We start from the raw sequence: 18,784 nt of genomic DNA, 5'->3' as shown, positions 1-18,784 counted from the left end.
CGTGCACCCAGGGCTGAGCAGCTTCAGCGGACCCGCTGGGTAAAGCACCCACCTCCCTCCAGCCGGGAGAGGGCGGTTCCTAAAGGAAGACACGCAGGCGACTTCAGGAAACCAGCAGTTCTGGACAGTTTCTTTACAGCGGGTGCCCCGCTGCGTGTGTCGGGGAGGGGCGGGGCCCTGTGGAGAGAGCTGCACGGGCGGAGGCCGCCGAGGGAATCACATGTGAATCAGGAAAAAGATCCAAACTGCGCTCCCAAAAATCATCACGGAAGCACAGTCAGGTCCACTCCGAGGCGTGGCCAGTCACTGGCATCCTTGATCCGCCCAGACCCTCGTCCCCGGGGGGGGGGGGGGGTCAGGAGGGCGGGTGACCTGTCCAGGGGGTCCCGTGATCCCTGGTGCAGGTGTCAACTGTTCCTGGCAGGGCGGCCAGGGGTGCCAGTGATGGGGAGGTAGGGAGAGGACAGCGCCTGCACAGGCAGGACGGACAGACACGGACACAGTTTCTCGGAGGTCGGGGTGGACGGGGTGGGCGGGGTGGGCGGGGGAGGAGGGAGAAGAGATTCCCGAGAAGGGGAAAGAAAATCAGATTGGCCAAGAGAGGAGATGCTGGTGCTGATTGGTGTGTGATTGGAGGGGCCGTGGGGGGAGGGCGGTGGGCGGGGCGCTCAGAGGTTGCTGAAGAGTTCGTTTTTCTTGCTCCAGTCCATCTGCGGGGCCCGCTTGCAGCCGCGCTTCTGATGTGCCCGCTCCTTGGCCACGGCCAGCGAGATGCTAAAGTCCAGCATGGGGTCCAAGGAGGAGGTAGACGAGGTGGCCTTGGAGTCCTGCTTCTTGGGGCTGTCCTGGGAATTCAGCTGTGAGGGGGGAGGGGCAGGTCAGCGCCGGTGCCCCCAGCAGCACGGAGGGGGGGGGCACAGGTGGGGGAGGTGGTTCCCTCCGGGCAGTGCCCAGGGAAGCTCGGTCACAAGAAGCGAACGTGGCTCAGCATGTGACCCCCCTGGGGCGGGCGGCTGTGCCAGGAGCGAGCTGGCCTGGGCACGGCCAGGCTCTGTGCCACGGGGCTGCCCGGCTTACCTCCTTGCTGGTTTCACTGGGGATGGACCTGGCCAAGGCTGGCTCGGGGCTCTCAGAGGCTGGCTCTGCCACGGCTACCGGAATGTTCTCCTGGCAGGGAGAGGGGGAGGAGGGTGTGGGCCATGGGGGAGGGGTGGGCACTGGAGCCAGGGAGGGAAGGGAGTTCCCAGGGAGGGGAGGTGGGGGACCCCTGGCACATTCCAGCCGGGATCAAGGGCAGCCTGGGGCCTGCCCCCCCCAGGGGTCGGGGTCCCCTCGGCCACCCCCCTCCCCAATCTGCCCCCCCATGGGAGCCCCTGAGCTAGTATCTGAGGAGGGGGCTTCCAGGGTTGTGGGGACTGGGGGTGAGGGGGCTGCTGTCTCAAGTATGAAGCCCCCCGAAACCACAGCCCACCTTTGAAACTTATACCCACACCCCAAAGAATCTTGAAATCCACACCCCAGAGGGCCAAGAAGGGCCTTGAAGGAGTAAAGCAGCAGGTGGGTGTCGGGAGCCCCCAGGTCCCCTTGTCCACCGCAGGGACTCCTGCAGAGGGGTCTCCCCGCAAACCCGCCACTCTGCATTCGGTGGGGCGTGTGTGTGTGTGTGTGTGGGGGGACCTGGCTTGGCGCGCGGCCCTGCCCCAGCTCCGGCCTCGCTGGCACCAGCCCTGGCACCAGCCCTGGCACCTCTCCCCAGGCCTCCCCTCTCCCTCCGCTTTGTTCTTCCAGCCCAGACTGCGAGGGGCAGGCCCAGACACTGCGGCTCTGTTCCTGGGGGTAAGAATGGCCGCTTCTGTCCCGTGGGGAGCCCGAGGGGGGGCTGTCACCCAGGACGGCGGGCGCAGGGGGGCCCAGGGGGCTGCTGGCACTTCTAGGCAGCGCGGCTCAGTGGCGTGGGAAGGACGTTGGAGGGGAGCCAGACGTCGCCCCGCCCGCCCCCACCCCGCCCCCAGCCCCGCGGAGCCCCACTTTACCTTCTGGATCTCCCCGTTCGTGCAGGGCTCAGGCAGGGCACCTGGCCAAGGGCAAAAAAACAGGGGTGAGTAGGGGCGGGCACTTGGCAAGGAGGCAGGTTCCGAGGACAATCACATCCTCGTCCCACTGCCAGTTATTTTAAACGTCTTTTGTTTGCTTTTTGGGTCACACCCGTGATGCTCAGGGATTACTCCTGGCTCTGCTCTCAGGAATCACTCCTGAGTGCTCAGGGGACCATAATGCTGAAGACTGAACCCTGGTTGGCCGCATGCAAGGCAGACAGATGTCCAGCCCGCTGTCCTATCGCTCCGGCCCCTACTTTAAAAGTTTTAAGTGTTAAGGCTGGAGTGATAGTCCAGTGGGGAGGGTGTTTGCCTTGCACGCAGCTGACCTGGGTTCGATCCCCGGCATCCCATAGGGTCCCCCGAGCCCAGTCAGGAGCAATCCCTGAGCACCGCTAGGTGTGGTCCAACACAACAAACAACTCGAAAGATTTTCAGTTCCTTTTTTTTATGGCTTTTTGGATCATACCCGGCAATGCTCAGGGGTTACTCGTGGCTCTGCATTCAGGAACTACTCCTTGGCAGTGCTCGGGGACCCTATGGGATGCTGGGGATGGGACCCAAGTCAACTGCGGGCAACTCCTGTCAGTGACCCCTACGCTGGACCCCCAAAGAAGTTGCAACAGTTGGGGCTGGAGGGCATTTGGGCCACACCCAGGGTGCTCAGTGGTCACTCCCAGCAGTGCTGGGGACCAAATCCAGAATTCCTGCAAGCAAGCAAAGCCTGAAGCAAGTGCACGCGCGTGTGCGCGCGCGCGCACACACACACACACACACAGTTTGTATGTAATAAGACAGTCCCAAACTTCATGCGTGGTAGCTGTAGCCACAGCGTGACAGTGATACTTTAAACTTTCATTGTTTTTTGGGTCACACCCAGCAGTGCTCAGGGCTTACTCCTGGTTCTATGCTTAGGGATCACTTCTAGCAGGCTTGGGGGACCCTAAGCGGTGCAGGGAATTGAACCCTGGTTGGCTACGTGCAAAGCAAACACCCTCCCCGCTGTGCTGTGGCCCCCGCCCCACGCTGATGCTTTTGCAGAAGGGAAGCCCTCGGCCCCTTCTTAGGCTCCTGGTCTCTGAGGCAGGCCCAGCTCTCGGGAAAGTTCCCAGCTCCAGGTGGAACTGAAATCTCCGGCTGGCTGCCTAGGATGGTCCTAGGAGCTTATTCGGGATTTGCATTAGGAACTGTCTCCTCTGGGCTGGAGGGAGGAGAGAGGGGAGGGGGTTTGCTTGGCGTGTGGCAGACCCGGGCTCCATCCCAGGATCCCCTCTGGCCCAAGCCAGCACCGCCAGGGGTGATTCCTGCTGCGTGTGACGCCAAAACAAAAACAAAACAGAAATTTGCATCCTGGCCCGGGCTGCGGTGTGGGCTGCGGTGTGGGCTGCGGTGTGGGGTGTGGTGTGGTGTGGGCTGCGGTGTATGCTTTGCATGTGGGAGCCCTGGGTTCAATCGGGGGACATGTGGGGTCCCCCTGTGAGTGGATACACTCACCGATGTGTATCGACCCCCCCACAAAGAAACACCCCAGAAATGACAGGCTGGCGGAGGCGGCTGGGGCGGCATGCTTCCCGAGCCCTCTGGGGTGGGTCGAGGAGGGCACAGCTGGCGGGGCCTCTGTGCCAGGGGGCATGGGCAGGCCAGAGGGCACAGGGCAGACTCCTGGGCGTGTCCTCGCTGTCAGCAGAAAACCTGGGGGCGGCCGGGGGCGGAGGGCACCGGCGCTAGGGTGTGTGGTGTGGCGGGTGCTCTCCTGCCTTTGGGAACAGCCCGGACACGTCGCTTCTCACCGAGGGTCACCTCCGAGGGGCCCTTCCCTGGGGTGGACCCGGGGATCCAGGGACGCCCGTCCCGCTGGCCCCATTGGCTCCCGGCCATCTCATAGGGTGGCCGGTGGTCACGGGAGGGGTGGGCTCTCCGGGGGGGACAGGGGCACCCCTCAGGAGGCCTCAATCCCGGAGAAGCGGGCAGCGGGCAGCGGGCAGGCCAGAGGCTGCGGTCCTGGGGTGCAACGGGAGGGTGCTGGAGGAGTGAGGTCTCCCCCATGAACTTGGGGTGCCAAGGGTAAGGCCTGTGGCCAGAGTGGGCTGGAGACCCCCAAAGGCCCCTTCCCTGCCTCCAGGGCGCCAGGATCTCTCCCACCTTGGGGTCCAAGTCTGCCAGCCCCTACCCCGCGCCCTCACCTACAAAAACAAGAGGCCAGACCCGCTGGCTGCAAAGTCCAGAGACCGCCCCGCCCCCACTAGCCGAGCCATCTCTGGGGAGAAAGTCCAGCCCAGCCCACAGGGAAGCCCTGCAAGGAGAGACCGCTGGGTCTGGGTTTCCAGGACAACCTGGGGGCGGGCAGGGCTGTCCCAGAGCCAGGCACCCCGAGTTAACCCCTTCCTGGGAGAGTTAACCCCTTCCTGGGAGTCGTGCTTTGGGAGGAGTTTTGGAGGAGGCAGCAGGACTTGCAGCTGGGGTCCTGGGAATCGAAGCCCCTGCTGACACCCAGACCCCCAGCCCTGATCCTCCCCTGCCCGGCTGCCCCCCAGCCTTGCGTCTCTCTCTGGGAAGGAGAGGCCTCTCCCCACACCCCCCCGGCTCACCGTCCAGGTGCTCCTGAGAGGGGGTCACTCTGCACTTCTTGAAGAACTCATCGGTCTCCTGGTCCACCACCAGCAGCTTCGTCTGGTCCCCGCCGGCCTTGATGGCCGCCACCACGTCCCCGTGCTGTTTGCCCTCCATGCAGACCCCGTTCACCTGTGGGGGGCAGGGCGGTGGGCGTGTGTGTGGGGGTGCTCATCCTCCACCCACTCCCCGTCTGCAGGGTCCGGCACTGGGGTCAAGTGTCCCCGACGGCCAGATGGGGGACGCTGGACCGCAGGACAAGCCAAAGAAAACATCCCTGGAGACTAAACAAACACAGCTGCGCCCACGGGAAGGGAAGGGAAGGCTCTGGAAGGCTCTAGAAGGCCGGGCGGGCCAAACAGGGAGGGGCATCGGTGGACCCCAGAATTCTGGGCCAGCGTGAAGCTCCGAGACAGGGATCCCAGGCCCGGGGCTCACCCGGGGAGCCCCGCTGAGGCCCCAGGGTGGGGGTGCCCGGCTACAGCGCTCTGGGACAGTCAGTGTCACTTCCTGGCACTCGGGGGCGCTGAGCTGGTCACGTGGTGGGTGCAGGGACGAAGCTGGTCCCTCTGCCCCCCACACTCCTCACGGCTCCTTCTCTGCCCCGGTCTCCGTCTCTGGGCCCCTCCTTCCCCCCCAGCCCCTGCCGCGTCCACCCGCCATCTGTCTGTCCCCTCTGTCCCGTGCCTGCGGGGAGGTGAGCGGCAGAGGGTCAGGGTGGCCGGGCCAAGCCCTCACCTCCACAATGCGGTCCTGGGCCCGCAGCCCCGCAGCCTCGGCGGGCGAGCTGGCGTCCACCGCGCGGATGAACTGGCCCGGCTTGGACTTGTCGCTGTGCAGGTTGAAGCCGTAGCCGTTGGGGCCCTTCTTCATGACGCAGAGCCGGGGCCGCAGCGCGGGCTGGGGGAGCAAGAGCGCAGGTCACCCCCCGCGCCCGAGTCTCATTGCACCCACACACCCGAGCCGGGGATCACCGAGGGGCAGCCCGGATGGGACCCGGCACCTCCTCCCTGCCCTGCCCGCGGGCAAATGAGAAGGGGGTCGGGAACCAGGGGCACCCCCCGCCCTCTCTGCCACTTGGTTCATCACCGACAGTTTCCTTTCGGGGGTCACACCCGGCAGCGCTCGGGGGATCACCTTGCCCTGTCTCTCGCCGGCCCTTGGTGGAACCCTGATGCCCCCTGCCAGCCAGGCGAGCACCCGAGCCCCAGCCCACTGGCAGCCCCTTTCCTGCAGCCAGAGAAGCAGGAGGTGTGGGAAAGGCGGGCAGTGGGAGGGCGGGGCCCCCCTTCACCCCCGGGCTCCCGGCTCCACACAGGGCACCCCTGGGAGAAACGAGGCTGCGACGGGCCCAGAGCGCCTGCCTGCTATGCCCCAAAACCCAAAGAGGGAGAGTCCCTGGGCAGAAGGGCACCACGGGGACCCGGCCCAGAGCTGAGGGTTCAGCTCCCGCATCTGGCCCGCTGGGCTCCAGCCTTCAGCACAGGAGCACTGCGTAGCGGGATGGAATGTGGGTGGGGGCCCAGGGCTCACTCTGGCCACCCCCCCTTCAGTTTTTTCCCAGACCTGAACAGGGCCCCGGGGGGCCAGGAACTGGAGCCCAGGTCCCAGTGGGTGGGGCGGGGAAAGGAATTTCCTTCTCCGGGGTGACAGTGACACCTTACTCCCCAAAGCCTGCTGGGGACACTTCCCATTGGGAGGGAGATGAAAGGGGCATTAGCAGAGAAGAGATTCTGAGGAGGGTGGAGGGAGGCCCAGTTGCCCTGCAACCCCTACCCCCTGCTGGGAACGGGCAGGGGCGGGGCACAAAGTGCCTCCCCGGGAGACTGGGCCCCACCCTTCCAACGTGGGGGCTCTGCCTGCTGGTCAGCACGTTGGGGACGGAGGGGGGGGGATGCCGGGACCCCCATGGGGCGGTAAGGCCCATGTTTCCCACGTCCTCCTTCCTGACACGGTCTGCTCCCTGGGGGCCCCACCAGCACCTCCACAGCCCTGGGGGGGGGTCTTCTCCCGAGTGAGGCTTATTCCCCTCCTGCCACCCCCCAGCTCCCGCCAGTACCCTCCCCAGGCCCTGGGGATGCGGAACAGGTCTGACCAGTCCCGCCTGGGCTGCCAACTCCCTGTCATCCAGAGAAAGTGGGGGGAAGGCAGGCAGCCCCCCTCCAACCCCCCACATATCTGCTGGTCAGCAGCATTTTGCCACAGGGGGCCCGAGGAGGCCCCAGGTCCTGCCAGCACCAGGCGCCGAGGGGTCTCAGTGCTGGGGTCTCTGCTGGAAGCCTCAGAGGGTGGGGCAGCTGGTCGGTGGGGGAGAGGCGTGCTTCCCCCCCACGACTATGGCCAGGGCTGTGGCCCCACTTCCAGCCATGGGGGGGGAACCTCAGCACCCCAGGCTGGACGGGAGGCACAGTCCGGCCCCAGAGCCCCTTTGGGCCTTCCCTGGGGAAGGGGGTCCCCCACCCCTGCACCTCCAGGAGGTCCATCCCGGCTGGCAGGGGGGGGGAGGGGGGAGGGGGGCGGTACCCAGGGGAGCTGGGCCTCCCCACGGGATGGGGGACGGGGCCTCCGTGTCTGTTCGGATCAGGGAACCCCCAGAGTCTGCTCAGGGCGGAGAGTCCGGGGTGTGTCCGCAGGCCCGGCTGGGCAAGCCCCCTCCCCCGCCATCGTCCTCCCGTGGCGTGGCCGAGCGGTCACCTCCACCCCCGCAGGGGGAGCGCCCGGAATTCAATAGGCGCCACCAACAGCCACCTGGAGCGCGGGGGAAAGTCGATACCTAATCCCGGGCCGTCTCCGGGGAGCGGCTGGGGGCCCACGCCCCATTGGGGGCCCCGCCCCGGCCGGTGCCATGGAGATGGGTCCAATAGAAACAGCCTGGCGGCGGGCCGGCGCCCCTCCCGGCGCCCCTCCCCCCTCCCCCGCCGCCCGGACACCGGCAGGGCCTGCTCGGTGCGAATCGGCGGGTCCCCGAGTCCCCGCAGCACATTCTGCCCGGCCGGCCAGCGCCAGCAAAGCAGTGTCCTGGGTGGCGGGAGGGGACGGGCCAGCCTGGCCCGCGGCCAGAGCTCCAGGCTGAAGGTGTTCTTGCCTCGCCCAAGGTGAGGGACAAAGGGCGCGGCCACTGCCCTCGGGGGATGTGCCCTCGCGGCCCAGCTGTTTGCTTCAGTTCCCCGCCCCGGCCGCGCGCGGAGTCCACTGGCCTGGAGTCCACTGGCCTGGACGGGGCCCACTCCCGGCGTCCCCCACCCCCAGGCCCGCATTTCCATTCCTCCCTAGGAAGGCGCTCCTCAGGCACGCAGTGCTCCGTGTGTGTGTGTGTGTGTGTCTGTGCACGCGCAAGTGGGGGACTGCTTCTCCCCTCCCCACCCCCATCCCACCCCGTGTGTGTGTGTGTGTGTGTGTGTGTGTGTCTGTGTGTGTGTCTGTGCACGCGCAACTGGGGGGCTGCTTCTCCCCTCCCCACCCCCATCCCACCCCCCTGACCCGCAGAGGCCGAGCCAGGCTTAGCTCCTGGCTGTCTCTCCTCCCGGTGCTGGCCAGGGAGGGACCCGCCTGACCGTCTGGCGCAGGTCAGCCCGGGGCTGGCCCGGCCTGGTACGTGGGCTGCTGGAGCCGGGCCAGCTGGCCGCCCGCAGGTGCGCCCTCCCCTCCGCCCAGCTGTCAAGGGGCCTGCACTCCGCTGCCCCCCCCCCCCCCAGCATCTGGGAGGGTTTTCCAGGAGCAGGAGAAGCCGGGGCCAACAAGTGCGCCTTCTTCCCTTCCTGAGGGGACCGTATGCGGTGTCGGGGGTCGAACCCTGGTCGGACAGGTGCAAGGCACGTGCCTGAACTGCTGTATGTCACTCGGGCCCCTGGACTTTCTGCTTAAACCAACGCAGAGGGGGGGCACGGGGCTCAGGGCACAGCCCGTGCGCCCACGTCGGAGGCACCAGGCTCATGCCTGGAGCCAAAAGCTAAACTAAAACAAACCAACCCCCAACACAGGAAACAAGGGGATGGAGCAACAGTCCGGCAGGGAGGGCGTCTGCCCGCACGTGGCTGACCCGGGTTCGATCCCTGGCACCCCAAAGGGTCCCCCGAGCACCGCCAGGGGACCCCAGAGCACAGCGGCCTTAGGCACTGCCGAGTAAGGCAGGATTTGAACTCAGATCCAGAGCAACAAAACCAGAAACACACCCCACTGAGAATTCCCTGGTAGCACATTAATCAGGAAAACGGGGGAAAATGCATCTTCTCTTTGTTTTGGGCGATGCTGGGGGTCACGCCCAGGGCCTCGTACACATGAGACACAGGATTCCAGCAGAGCCCCCCAAACACCCCCAATACCTTATTTGACCTATTAGATAAAAAATGGTAACATCTCTGGGGCTGGGGCGATAGCACAGCGGGTAGGGCGTTTGCCTTGCACGCAGCCGACCAGGTTCGATTCCCAGTATCCCACAGGGTCCCCTGAGCACCGCCAGGAGTAATTCCTGAGTGCAGAGCCAGGAGTGACCCCAAAAAGGAAAAAAAAAAGGTAACATTTCAACACATGACAGTTTTTTTTTTTTTTTTTTGCTTTTTTGGTCACACCCGGCGATGCACAGGGGTTACTCCTGGCGGTGCTTGGGCGACCCTATGGGATGCTGGGTATCGAACCCGGGTCGGCCGCATGCAAGGCAAACGCCCTACCCACTGTGCTATCGCTCCGGCCCCACATGACACAGTTTTAAAATTCAGGAGCTGGAGCCACAGCACAGCGGGGAGGGCTCCTGCCAGCAGCCGGCTGGGGTTCCATCCCCATGCCCGACATCCCATCTGGTCCCCTGAGCACAGCCAGGAGTAAGTCCTGAGCATCTCCGGGTGTGGCCCCCAAATAAAACCAAAACAGAACAAATCTCTGGGGGAGAGACCACGTGGCTGGCATGAGTAAGGGGCCGGGCCTGACCCCTGCCCCGTGACACCCCTCTCAAGCACTCCTGGGTGTGTCCTCTCCGCAATTAAAATTTATTAGTGGGCAGGAGACAGAGTCCAGCAGGAGGGGGCCGGGTCTGCACACGGCCAACTCGGGTTCAATCCCCCCGCCCAGCACTGCCAGGAGTAACCCCTGAGAGCAGGGCCGGGAGACGCCACCGCTGAGAGTCACCAGGTGTGGCCCATAATGAGTGGAGAGGCCGGAGAGAGAGACCCCCAGACAGCGCACGGGCCTCGTAAGCCAGCAGCGGCTCCGGGTCCGGGCCAAAAGGCAAACACACAAAAGAAGTAAAATGAATGAATTAAATTTAATTAAAAAAAAGGGGGGGCTGGTGGGGCTGGAGCAATAGCACAGTGGGTAGGGCATTTGCCTTGCACGCGGCTGACCCGGGTTAGATTCCCAGCATCCCATAGGGTCCCCTGTGCACCGCCAGGGGTGATTCCTGAGTGCAGAGCCAGGTGTGACCGGAAAAAAAAAAGGGGGGGGAGGGTGCTGGAGCGATAGGAGAAGGATGAAGGCACTTGGCTTGCACGTGACCCTGCGTCCATCCCTGACACCACGGCCCCCACGTGACTGGATGGGCCCCCCGAGATTATTAGTGGAAATTTTCAAGTCTTGTGGTCCGGGCTGACGCTGCTAAGTTTCCGTGCTAAAGGCCACAGGTGGCCAGTGGCCGCAGTGGCCGTGTCCAGCCTGAATTTGAATCTGGTGGCCCTGACCTTAAACTCAGCGGGGGGGGGGGGGGCGGTGGCGGGGCGGTGGCTTCACCTCCTGGATGCCAGGCTGCTGGCCCCAACCCTGGACGCTGGGGCCTGCACCTCATGTGTTTCTGGGGCTCGGCCACCCCCAAACAGCGGGGGCAGGGGGGTGGGGGGGCAAGGTGAGTCACCCTCCCCCTAAGACGGAAGTCAAGGCCAGTCTCTGGGGAGTGCTGGGGGCCCCAGGGTCAGGCAGGGCAGTGGGATGTGGGGACACAGGCCGGCCACCATGTGAGAAGGGACAGCGGAGGAGCCAGTTCCTGCTGGGCAGGGCGTGGGGGGCACCCTGCACCCCGGCAGCCGTGAGGGCTGGGGGACCCCAGCCCTGAAGCACAGCCCAGCGGGGAGGGGTGAAAGGCCGACACGCCCCACGCCCTCAGGGCTCATGGGCTGGGCCTCCTCCCCGCAGATGACCTGCCCCGGGGCCTAACGGCTGACCCCAGGGGAACGTGCCTCCCGCGGGCGAGCACTGTGGGCTGAGAACTCTGGATCCTCAGAGATCTACTGACCATACCAACGAGCGCCCCCACCCCCGACCACTTCTCCCCAACTCCTCAGTGCTCCCCGGGAGGGGAGGGCCTGGGACCCTTTCTGCTTCCCAGGGCATCATCCACAGAACCACTGGTCAGTAGGAGTGGACTCAGTGGGAGCGGACCCCGGGACCCCAACTCATGGCTAAAGCGGAGAAAACACGCGCAGTGCCACCTCCCACCCCTACCGCACAGTCCTCGGAGGTGCAGGATGCTCTGGACCCAGTTCTCAAATGAAGCTGCTGCCCGACGGGGGCGGCTCCTCCCCAGTCCCCGTCAGCTCCAGGAACCCCGCAGGCAGGTGCCTAAGACTGAAGCTCCTTCACTCCTGCATTCATTCATTCCTTCGGACCTCACTGCCCCGTGCCGAACACGGCTGGGGTGAAAAGCACCCCGGGGAGCCCAGATTTGCCCGGAGAGGCGGCCTGCAGCGGGGCGAGAACGGATGATTCCGGCAGTGGGTGGCTGGGCGAGAGGGGCTGAGGGTTTGGGGTGGCGGGGGGAGGGGCAGTGTCTGGGGAAGGGGGTCCCTGGGATCTCGGCAAGCCTCGTGGGGTCACGGGGCCAGGCTGAGTCCCTGACAAATGACCGCCGATGGACCCACGACTGCACTCACCCGGCAGCCCCCCGGTGGGTGTGGGACCACCGTGGGTTAGTGTGTCCCCCAAACCAGAGGCTGAGAGCACTGGGCTCGAAGCCTGCCGTCCCCGTGGGATCCCGGCAGAGGCCACGGCCCCGCTTACACAAGAGGAAGTGGCGGCTTAGCGAGATGAAGGAACTTGGCGGGGCAGCCCGGCTGGGTCCGCTGGGCCCTTGGGCCTGCCCACGTGCCCACGCCAAGCTTCAGCTCCAGGCCTCGCCCCGGTGCTGGTGAGGGGGCAGGCAGTGCTGTCGGGGCTTGGGGGGGCACCTCCATCTCCTCCGAGGACCAGGAGCCCCGGCACCCCTCACCCAGGCCATGCCTCCCTCAGGGGCCGGCTGCCCCCGCCCCGCCCCCGCCCCGCCCCGGCCCAGGCCGGACTCTCGGACTCTCGGATGGACACACGGCGCAGCGGGGCACTGGCCCGACTGCCGAGCGGCTGGCTGGGAAAGAGCTTAAGATGCTCGGGCACCACTCGTGGGCTCGGGGAGCCCCTGCACGCCCACCCTGTCAGTTCATAGGCGTCCACTCCAGGGGACAGAGCAGGGCTGGTAGGCTGCATAAGCGGGAGAAAGCCCGGGAAAGAGGGGGGGTTTCAGCATTTCTCAGGGGTCCCAACGCCCCTGTTGGGCGGAGGGCGGGGGGCCAAGGGTCAGATCGCCTAGGCCGAGCTTCTGGAACTAGACCCCAAGGTCTGGGGTTGTGACCCTTTCCCTTCCAGATGTCACCACCCGGAAGGGGGGCGTGGACCACAATTCTGTGCTCCCCCCAGGCAGGCGGGACCCCCAGAGGCTGCCTTCCAGATGGCGCAGTGGGGAGCACCGGGCAAGCCCACCCCAAAGGGCTGGAGGGTCTAACTCGGGGTGGGGGCGGGGCAGAGGGATGCCTCGTGCCAGGACCAAAGTCCAGATGAAAATGGGGAGTGAGAAATCAATGCCCTAGGCACAAAGTTCAACCCCGGTGCTCGCCTGGGGCCAGAGGTCGGCTCCCTGCACCGCCCTGCTCCGACCCCTCCCCCACCCCGCAGGTGCCCCAACGCCCACTTGGCAGTGGCAGGAAGTGGCAGACGGGCAGCCCTGGCGGTCCTGGCACCCACCTCGGGCTCCCGGTGACCTCACTTCCTCCACTTCCACCAAACCAGTTGGTCCTCCCGGTGCCACCTTCCACCTTCCGGCTGTGCCCTTTCTCTGCCCAGGGGGCACCAAGGACACAGGCCACACGCAGCCGCCAGGGCTGGACCCAGGCTTCTCCCCCCAGGGTCAGCACCCCCACTCCTCTCTCTGGTGGGGGGGCACAGCTCTGCTCCCACCGCGCGTCCAGACTGGGCTTGGGGGGTGCCACCATGCCTAAGCCAACAGTAACCAGCCTGCACGCTGCTTGGGGGCCGAGCAGCCGCGACCCCTCCCTGGGTTCCTGAAACCAGCCCGCGCTAACTCCTCACATTCCAGAGAACCATAAACCTGCGCCGGGGAGACGCCTCCTCCTCCTCCTCCTCCCCGCCCCCACGCGGCCGGCCGGGGCGCGGGGCTTCCTCCGTCTTTCTCGGGAGCCACCCGGGCCCGGGGAGGTTGAAGTCCGGCGGTGGGAGTTAATGATACACGCGCCAGCAGGGTGCGGGCGACCCCCGCCCCCGCCCCCGCGCCCTTGTGCGGAGAGGGGGTCTGGGCCACGCCCGGCGGTGCTCAGGGCTGACTCCTGGCTCTGCACTCTGGGGTCACTGCTGGCGCGGCCGGGTGGGGGGCCTCTGGGGTGCAGGGGGATCGAACCCGGGTCGGCCCGATGACCCAAGACTCGGGACCCAGCTCCACATCCTTCAGGAGTGGGGGCCCCGGCTGGGGGTGGGGCGGGGGTCCTGCCACGTCTCCAGCACCGAGAGAAAGGGGGTGGCCTGTCCTCTTGCACCCCAAGTCCCGAAGACCCAGGGGCGGGGGTTGACGCGCGACCCAGGCGCCCGGGGCAGCGCCGAGTGTGGGAAGGGCGTGGTGGCGGGGTCCCCGGCGGGCGCCCCCAGAAAGCTGCAGACGTGTCGGGGCGGCCGCCTTCCTCCGGGGGATCGGGTTTCACAAGGGCGCTGCGGGCGCGGGGCTGGGCTTCCGGGGCGCCCGGCTCCCCCACTTCCCCCTCCCGGCCGGCCCGGCCCGCGCTTACCCGCTCGGGGACGCTCTTCTCGGCGGCGCGCGGCTCCGGCGCGGCCCGCGGCGCCTCGTCCTCCCCGCGCGCGTCGGGCGCGTCGCGGGCGCGCAGCAGCTCCCCGCTGACCTGCACCCCGAGCATCTGGAAGTGCGCGTCCGCGTCGGGGTCGACCACCAGCAGGCGCACGGCGCCCGGCGCGTTGCGGATGCGGCCCACCACCTGCTGGTGCGTCTCATTCTCCACGTTCTCGTCGTTCACCTCCACCAGCCGGTCTCCGGCCAGCAGCCCCGCCTTCTCGGCCGGCGAGCCGGGCTCCACCAGCCGGATGAACTGGCCCAGCTTGCCCTTCTCCCCGTGCAGGTGGAAGCCGTAGCCGCTGGGACCCTTCTCCAGGCAGCAGAGCCGGGGCAGGGGCTCCCCGGCCGCCGCGTCCGCGCTCATCGTGCCGGAAGGCGGCTCAGCGGCGCGCGGCGGAGGCTCGTCGAGGGCCCGGGCACGGGCCGGGCCGGCCCTTCTGGTCGTCGCCCTGCCGCTCGGGAGGCGACGGCGAGCGCGGCCGGGGAGCCCGGCGTCGCGGCGCGGGCGGAGCGAACAGGTGTCCCGGGACCGCGGCCGCGAAGCCCGAGGAGCGGCGCGACCAATCCCGTCTCCGCGCGGCGTCTGAGCGCCCCAGAACCCGCCCCACTCCTTAATTCCGGGGGCGGGGCTGCGGCGAGGGTGTGGAACTCCGGCCACCAATCAGAAGGCGCAGTGCGGGGCCGCTCGGGCCGGGTGAACCACCCGGACCAATGGGAGCGCTCAGGGGCGGAGCCCCGCGCTGGGCCGGGCGCCCCGCGGCGGGAGAAGAAAGAGCTCAGGAAGTGGAAGTGTTTGTTACCAAGTGGCCCGAGTCGGGGCGGGGGGCGGGGCGAGCTTCCCGGGCTGGACGGGCTGGACGGACTGTCCGTCTTGTCTTTCTCCTGGTTTCCCGCACACTCCCTCCAGATTTTTCCCACCTGCGGCTGAAAACGAGGCGAACCGGCCCAGACGTCAAGAACTCTTGGCTGTTTCTTTGGACCACACCCTGCGGCAGTTCCAGGGCTACTCCCGGCTCTGTGCTCAGCGGCTGCTCCCCGCGTGCTTGGGGTCCGTGTTGTTCCCAGGCCTGAATCTTCTGGCGTCCCAGGATCCTGAGCTCAGCCTATCTAGCTATCACTCCAGTTCAGGACCCCAGTTTTTTTCCGGGGAGGGGGCACCCTTTGCGGTACTCATGGGGGCCGTGCAGGTTCCCAGAGTTAACGTCCTGGTGGGGTCGTTCCACCTTGCACCCAACAGAGGTGTTTCCATAAGGAGGTTTCCCAGGGTCTGGGTTCCCTCATGGGGTGCCTGGGTTGCATGTCGCTGCCAGTGTGGGGGCTCCCCAAGGCTGCCCTCTGAGGTCAGGGTGCCACTAGTGGGTGCCAGCGGGTGGGGGGAGGCAGAAGATACAGGTACCCCAATGCTGCATTCAGTCCAAAAGAGCCTCTGGTCCTTTTCTTTTTTTTTCCTTTTTTCTTTTTGGGTCACACCTGGCCATGCACAGGGGTTTCTCCTGGCTCTGCACTCAGGAATGACTCCTGGCGGTACTCAGGGGACCATATGGGATGCTGGGAATCGAACCCGGGTCAGCCGGGTGCAAGGCAAACGCCCTACCCGCTGTGCTATGGCTCCAGCCCCCAACCTCTGGTCCTTTGCACTAGAGAAAAAATTCATCAGGGCTTCAGCTCAGCCTCCGTTCAGCTCCCCTTGTCCAAGACAGGTGGGTGCTCCAAAGGCGGCATGTGGGACAGTCTGAAGGGTGGGGTGGCTGGCTGGGGACACTGACTGCTGAGGAACGGATGAATTGGGCAGTCAATGACAATTCCCTCCCTCCTAAACCGACCCCCACCTTCTCCACTCGCTCACCCCTCAAAGAAGCCGTGGACAGGGCATACTTTCCAAAATACTGCGATTTAATTCGGCAAAACACAAAAGCAAGAGGCCCAGAGCAGCCATAGAGATTGGGTCGCCGGTGACCAGCCAGCAACGTCCCCTCCCCCCACCCCCCACCCCCCTGCCTCCCCTTCAGAGAACCTGGCAAGGTCAGGCTCGGCCAGGTCGCGCCCGCCAGAGCTTCCACTGGGCGCTGGTGGGAGCTGCGGCCGGCCCAGGGCAGGGGTTCTGCCCCAAGAGCAAATGCAGGCGCCTCCCAGGGGTGCGTGAGGATCTTTCTCCTCCCCTCCCCTCCCCTCCCCCCCTCTCCCCATCCAGCAGGGAGACCGGGCGTCCAGTCCTGCCGGCTCTTGTCTGTCTCCCAGAGCTGGGGTCAGGGCTTGGGGATCAGGTGACCTTGTCCCGACATAAACGCGCCTCTCTTCTGCACGCAGACTTGCGGGTCACACACTCCCGCCCACCCCTCCCCTGCAGATAAAGGCGCACAACCTTCTCGGTGGCCCCTGCCTGCTCTGGTCTGCGGGACAGGGGTTTCTCTATCTCCCTCCCCGCCCCGGGGAGGCACGCGAGCTCCCTGAAGTAGCCCGCGGGCTTGCATACCTGGGGAGGGACAGGAGAACTGGCCGTGTGACCTTAGTGTCAAGGGACACTGGCAGAAAGGTACAGGAGAGCAGGGCTCGGGGAGGAGGGGCTCCCCGGGGACCTGAGGTCCACCAGGAAACAGGAGCCGAATGTCTCCAAGCCCTAAGGTGCTTTGATGCTAGCGGGAAGGAGGGTCGACCCCTCCCCAGGGGGGCCAGGAAGGCCGGCGGGAGCCAGTCAGCAGATGGATTGCGACTCTGTCCCCGTCGGAAGGGCTGGGTCCCGGCCCCACCTCCACATTCCCAGCCTCTTCTCTTCCCCGAGCCGGGTAGATCCAGCTCCCACACTGCAGGGGGCTTCTCCGACCGGCGGGTTCTCCAAGGCTGGAGTGAACCCCGCCTTTCCCCAGCTGCCTCCTCCGACCCCCGCCCCGGGCCGGTGCACCAGCGCCCCCTGGTGCTGAACAGCTGCAACACCACCCTCGCTCCTAGAAGGCAAAAGGCCCACCAGGTACCCTACGGGATACTTTTGGTTTTCCCGATGCTTATTATTATTATTATTACTATTATTATTATTATTATTATTATTGATATTGAATTATGTCTCATATAAATATTTTATCCTTTCTGGGGACGCACGGAAGCTCTAGGAATTAGGGCAGAGGGCTGGGGGAGATGCTGGACCCTGGGCTCCCCAACTCCCTCCCCGCCCAGGTCAGGGGATCACGCGAAGGAGCAGCAGCTGGGTCGCTTTCTCTGGGCTTCTACATAGTCTCGGATCTGGAAGCTGGGTTCGTAGGCCTGGGCGTCCCGGCGGGCTCGGTACTTCAGCTCCCTTCGAGAATAAACAAAGGGCTGAGCAGAGCTGGAGGGGCCGAGCACCCCCGCCCCCATTCCTGAGGATGCACCGTGCTCTTGGGCACTGGCAGCTGGTCCCACCCTGCCCCGCTCAGCTTCTCACTTGGCGATGGCCAGAAACGCCAGCTCCACATTCATGCCTGTCTTGGCGCTGGTCTCCATGAAGGGGACGCCGTACTCCTGCCGGAGAGACCGTCTTTGGGGCTGCCTGCCCCGCCCCCGCCCCGCCCCCGCCCCCGCCCCGCGCCCGGGCTGCCACTCACCCTGGCCAGGGTCTCGCCGTCCTCGGAACGGATCACTCTCTCACCGCTCACATCCGCCTGTCAAGCCCAGGAGGGTCACGGGGGAGGGAAGCCCCTTCCCCATCTTCTGCCCCGGGAACAGCCCCGCCCGCCCTCTGCTGGCGGCCTGAGGGATTGCAGGCGGCACTCCCGGCTTGGCGTTACTGCTGGGGGGTGAAAACTACCCGGTTCCCAGCCGGCTGTGGGAGGAGGTGGGTTAACTTTCCTCGGCCAAGGCGTGGGGAACCAGCCTCGGAGGAGGAGCCATCACTGGGACGAGCGATTTTGAATCAAAGCTCCGTATCCTTGCCCCAATCACTCCCACCTAACCGAGGTCAAACAACTGGGAATCCATTAACCTTCCTGGGGGGTGGGGTGGGCTGGGCATTTGCACAGATGACAGGGCTGAAGCCCGCAGGGAGATGTGACCTTGACCGGGAGCTTGGAAAGAGCCTTTGGTCGGAAGGACAAGCAGCAAGCATTGTGGGGTGGCCAGGTCGAGCAGAGGCCAAGATGGGTGGAGCTCAGGGTAAGCCCAGGACAAGGTGCCAAGGGAGGGAGCCCCGTCACTCACCTTGTTACCTAGCAACATGATCACCACATCCCTCTGGGCATACTCGTGAATCTCCGTGAGCCAGGCCTGTGGGAGAGGCAGCTGAGCCGGGCCATGCTCCTGCCCTCACCCTGCCGCCTTCTCTTCCATTGGGTGATCCCAGGCTCCCCTCTGCATCGCTGTTCTGTTCTGGACTCCCTGGTCCCCCCCCGCCCGCCCCGTGAGCCCCCACGCAGGGAGATCTCAGGTCTATGGCCAGTAGGGAGTTTCTGGAGCATGCCACTGCCACATAAAGGTGAGGTCATCGAAAGCTCTGTGATTGATTGGCGATGTCTGCCCTGGGCATGTGGGTGAGGCCAGGGGGTTCCCAGCTGTCTAGTAACATCTCGTTCCCCCAGTTTGTTGCTCCCAACCGGAGGTCACAGAGCGCGGGAGACCTCCTCAGTGCCGGCCGGGCCAGCACGTGGCCGTCCTCATCCTCACCTCTGCACCCTGATGGCAAGATGGAGCCGCTGGCTCTGGGTGCCTTTCTCACAAGTGGGGCTGGATTCTAGAGCCTTCTCTCTCTCTCTCTGGGCTCTCCCCATAATTGTGCAGGGCGGGGCCGAGAACTTTCTGAACTCTTTGTTATGAAATGCACTCGGGCATGAATCACAGCCGGGAGCGGGTGGTGTGGACACGGCAGCTCCTTGCTCTGCCTGCACGCTGGTTTATTACTCCTGAGTCACGGCTTAGGTGTTCTGCAGACGTCAGCAGGGCTCCAGCGCCCTCCCTCCTCCCCCCTGCCAGGAGCAATCAATCAAGGGACCACCTACCCTGATGTTGTCGAAGGAAGACCTGTTGG

At 65.6% G+C, this 18,784-nt stretch overlaps 2 protein-coding genes across 6 annotated transcripts in view; both read right to left on the bottom strand.

The window, feature by feature from the left end:
* Positions 1-107: 107 nt before the first annotated feature.
* On the bottom strand, positions 108-14,388 carry NHERF1 (NHERF family PDZ scaffold protein 1). The gene is made up of 6 exons (XM_004615677.2): positions 13,733-14,388; positions 5,445-5,606; positions 4,685-4,838; positions 2,034-2,074; positions 1,078-1,167; positions 108-857 (listed from the first exon to the last, which is right to left on the bottom strand). The coding sequence occupies exons 1-6, from the start codon at positions 14,156-14,158 to the stop codon at positions 669-671; spliced, it is 1,062 nt and encodes a 353-aa protein (XP_004615734.1). The 5' UTR covers positions 14,159-14,388; the 3' UTR covers positions 108-668.
* A 1,396-nt stretch (positions 14,389-15,784) lies between these two features.
* Positions 15,785-18,784, bottom strand: part of RAB37 (RAB37, member RAS oncogene family) — a 40,028-nt gene continuing 37,028 nt past the window's right edge. For 3 of the 5 annotated variants that reach the window (XM_055133548.1, XM_055133551.1, XM_055133552.1), the window contains 5 exons: positions 18,756-18,784; positions 17,962-18,027; positions 17,370-17,426; positions 17,210-17,286; positions 15,786-17,083 (listed from right to left, as the gene is read on the bottom strand). The exon at positions 18,756-18,784 is cut by the window's right edge and continues 24 nt beyond it. In XM_055133548.1, the coding sequence (XP_054989523.1) occupies positions 16,972-17,083; positions 17,210-17,286; positions 17,370-17,426; positions 17,962-18,027; positions 18,756-18,784 (341 nt within the window). In that variant the 3' untranslated portion in view covers positions 15,786-16,971. Of the gene's footprint in view, positions 17,084-17,209; positions 17,287-17,369; positions 17,427-17,961; positions 18,028-18,755 lie in introns of all 5 variants that reach the window. The other 2 variants (XM_004615736.2, XM_055133549.1) reach the window with 2 other exon arrangements.

This window comes from Sorex araneus, chromosome 3, assembly GCF_027595985.1.
Source record: "Sorex araneus isolate mSorAra2 chromosome 3, mSorAra2.pri, whole genome shotgun sequence".
In the NCBI taxonomy this organism is placed as follows: Eukaryota; Metazoa; Chordata; class Mammalia; order Eulipotyphla; family Soricidae; genus Sorex; species Sorex araneus.
The sequence above is the reverse complement of the archived record's forward strand: the minus strand, read 5'-3'. Positions and strand labels throughout refer to the sequence as shown.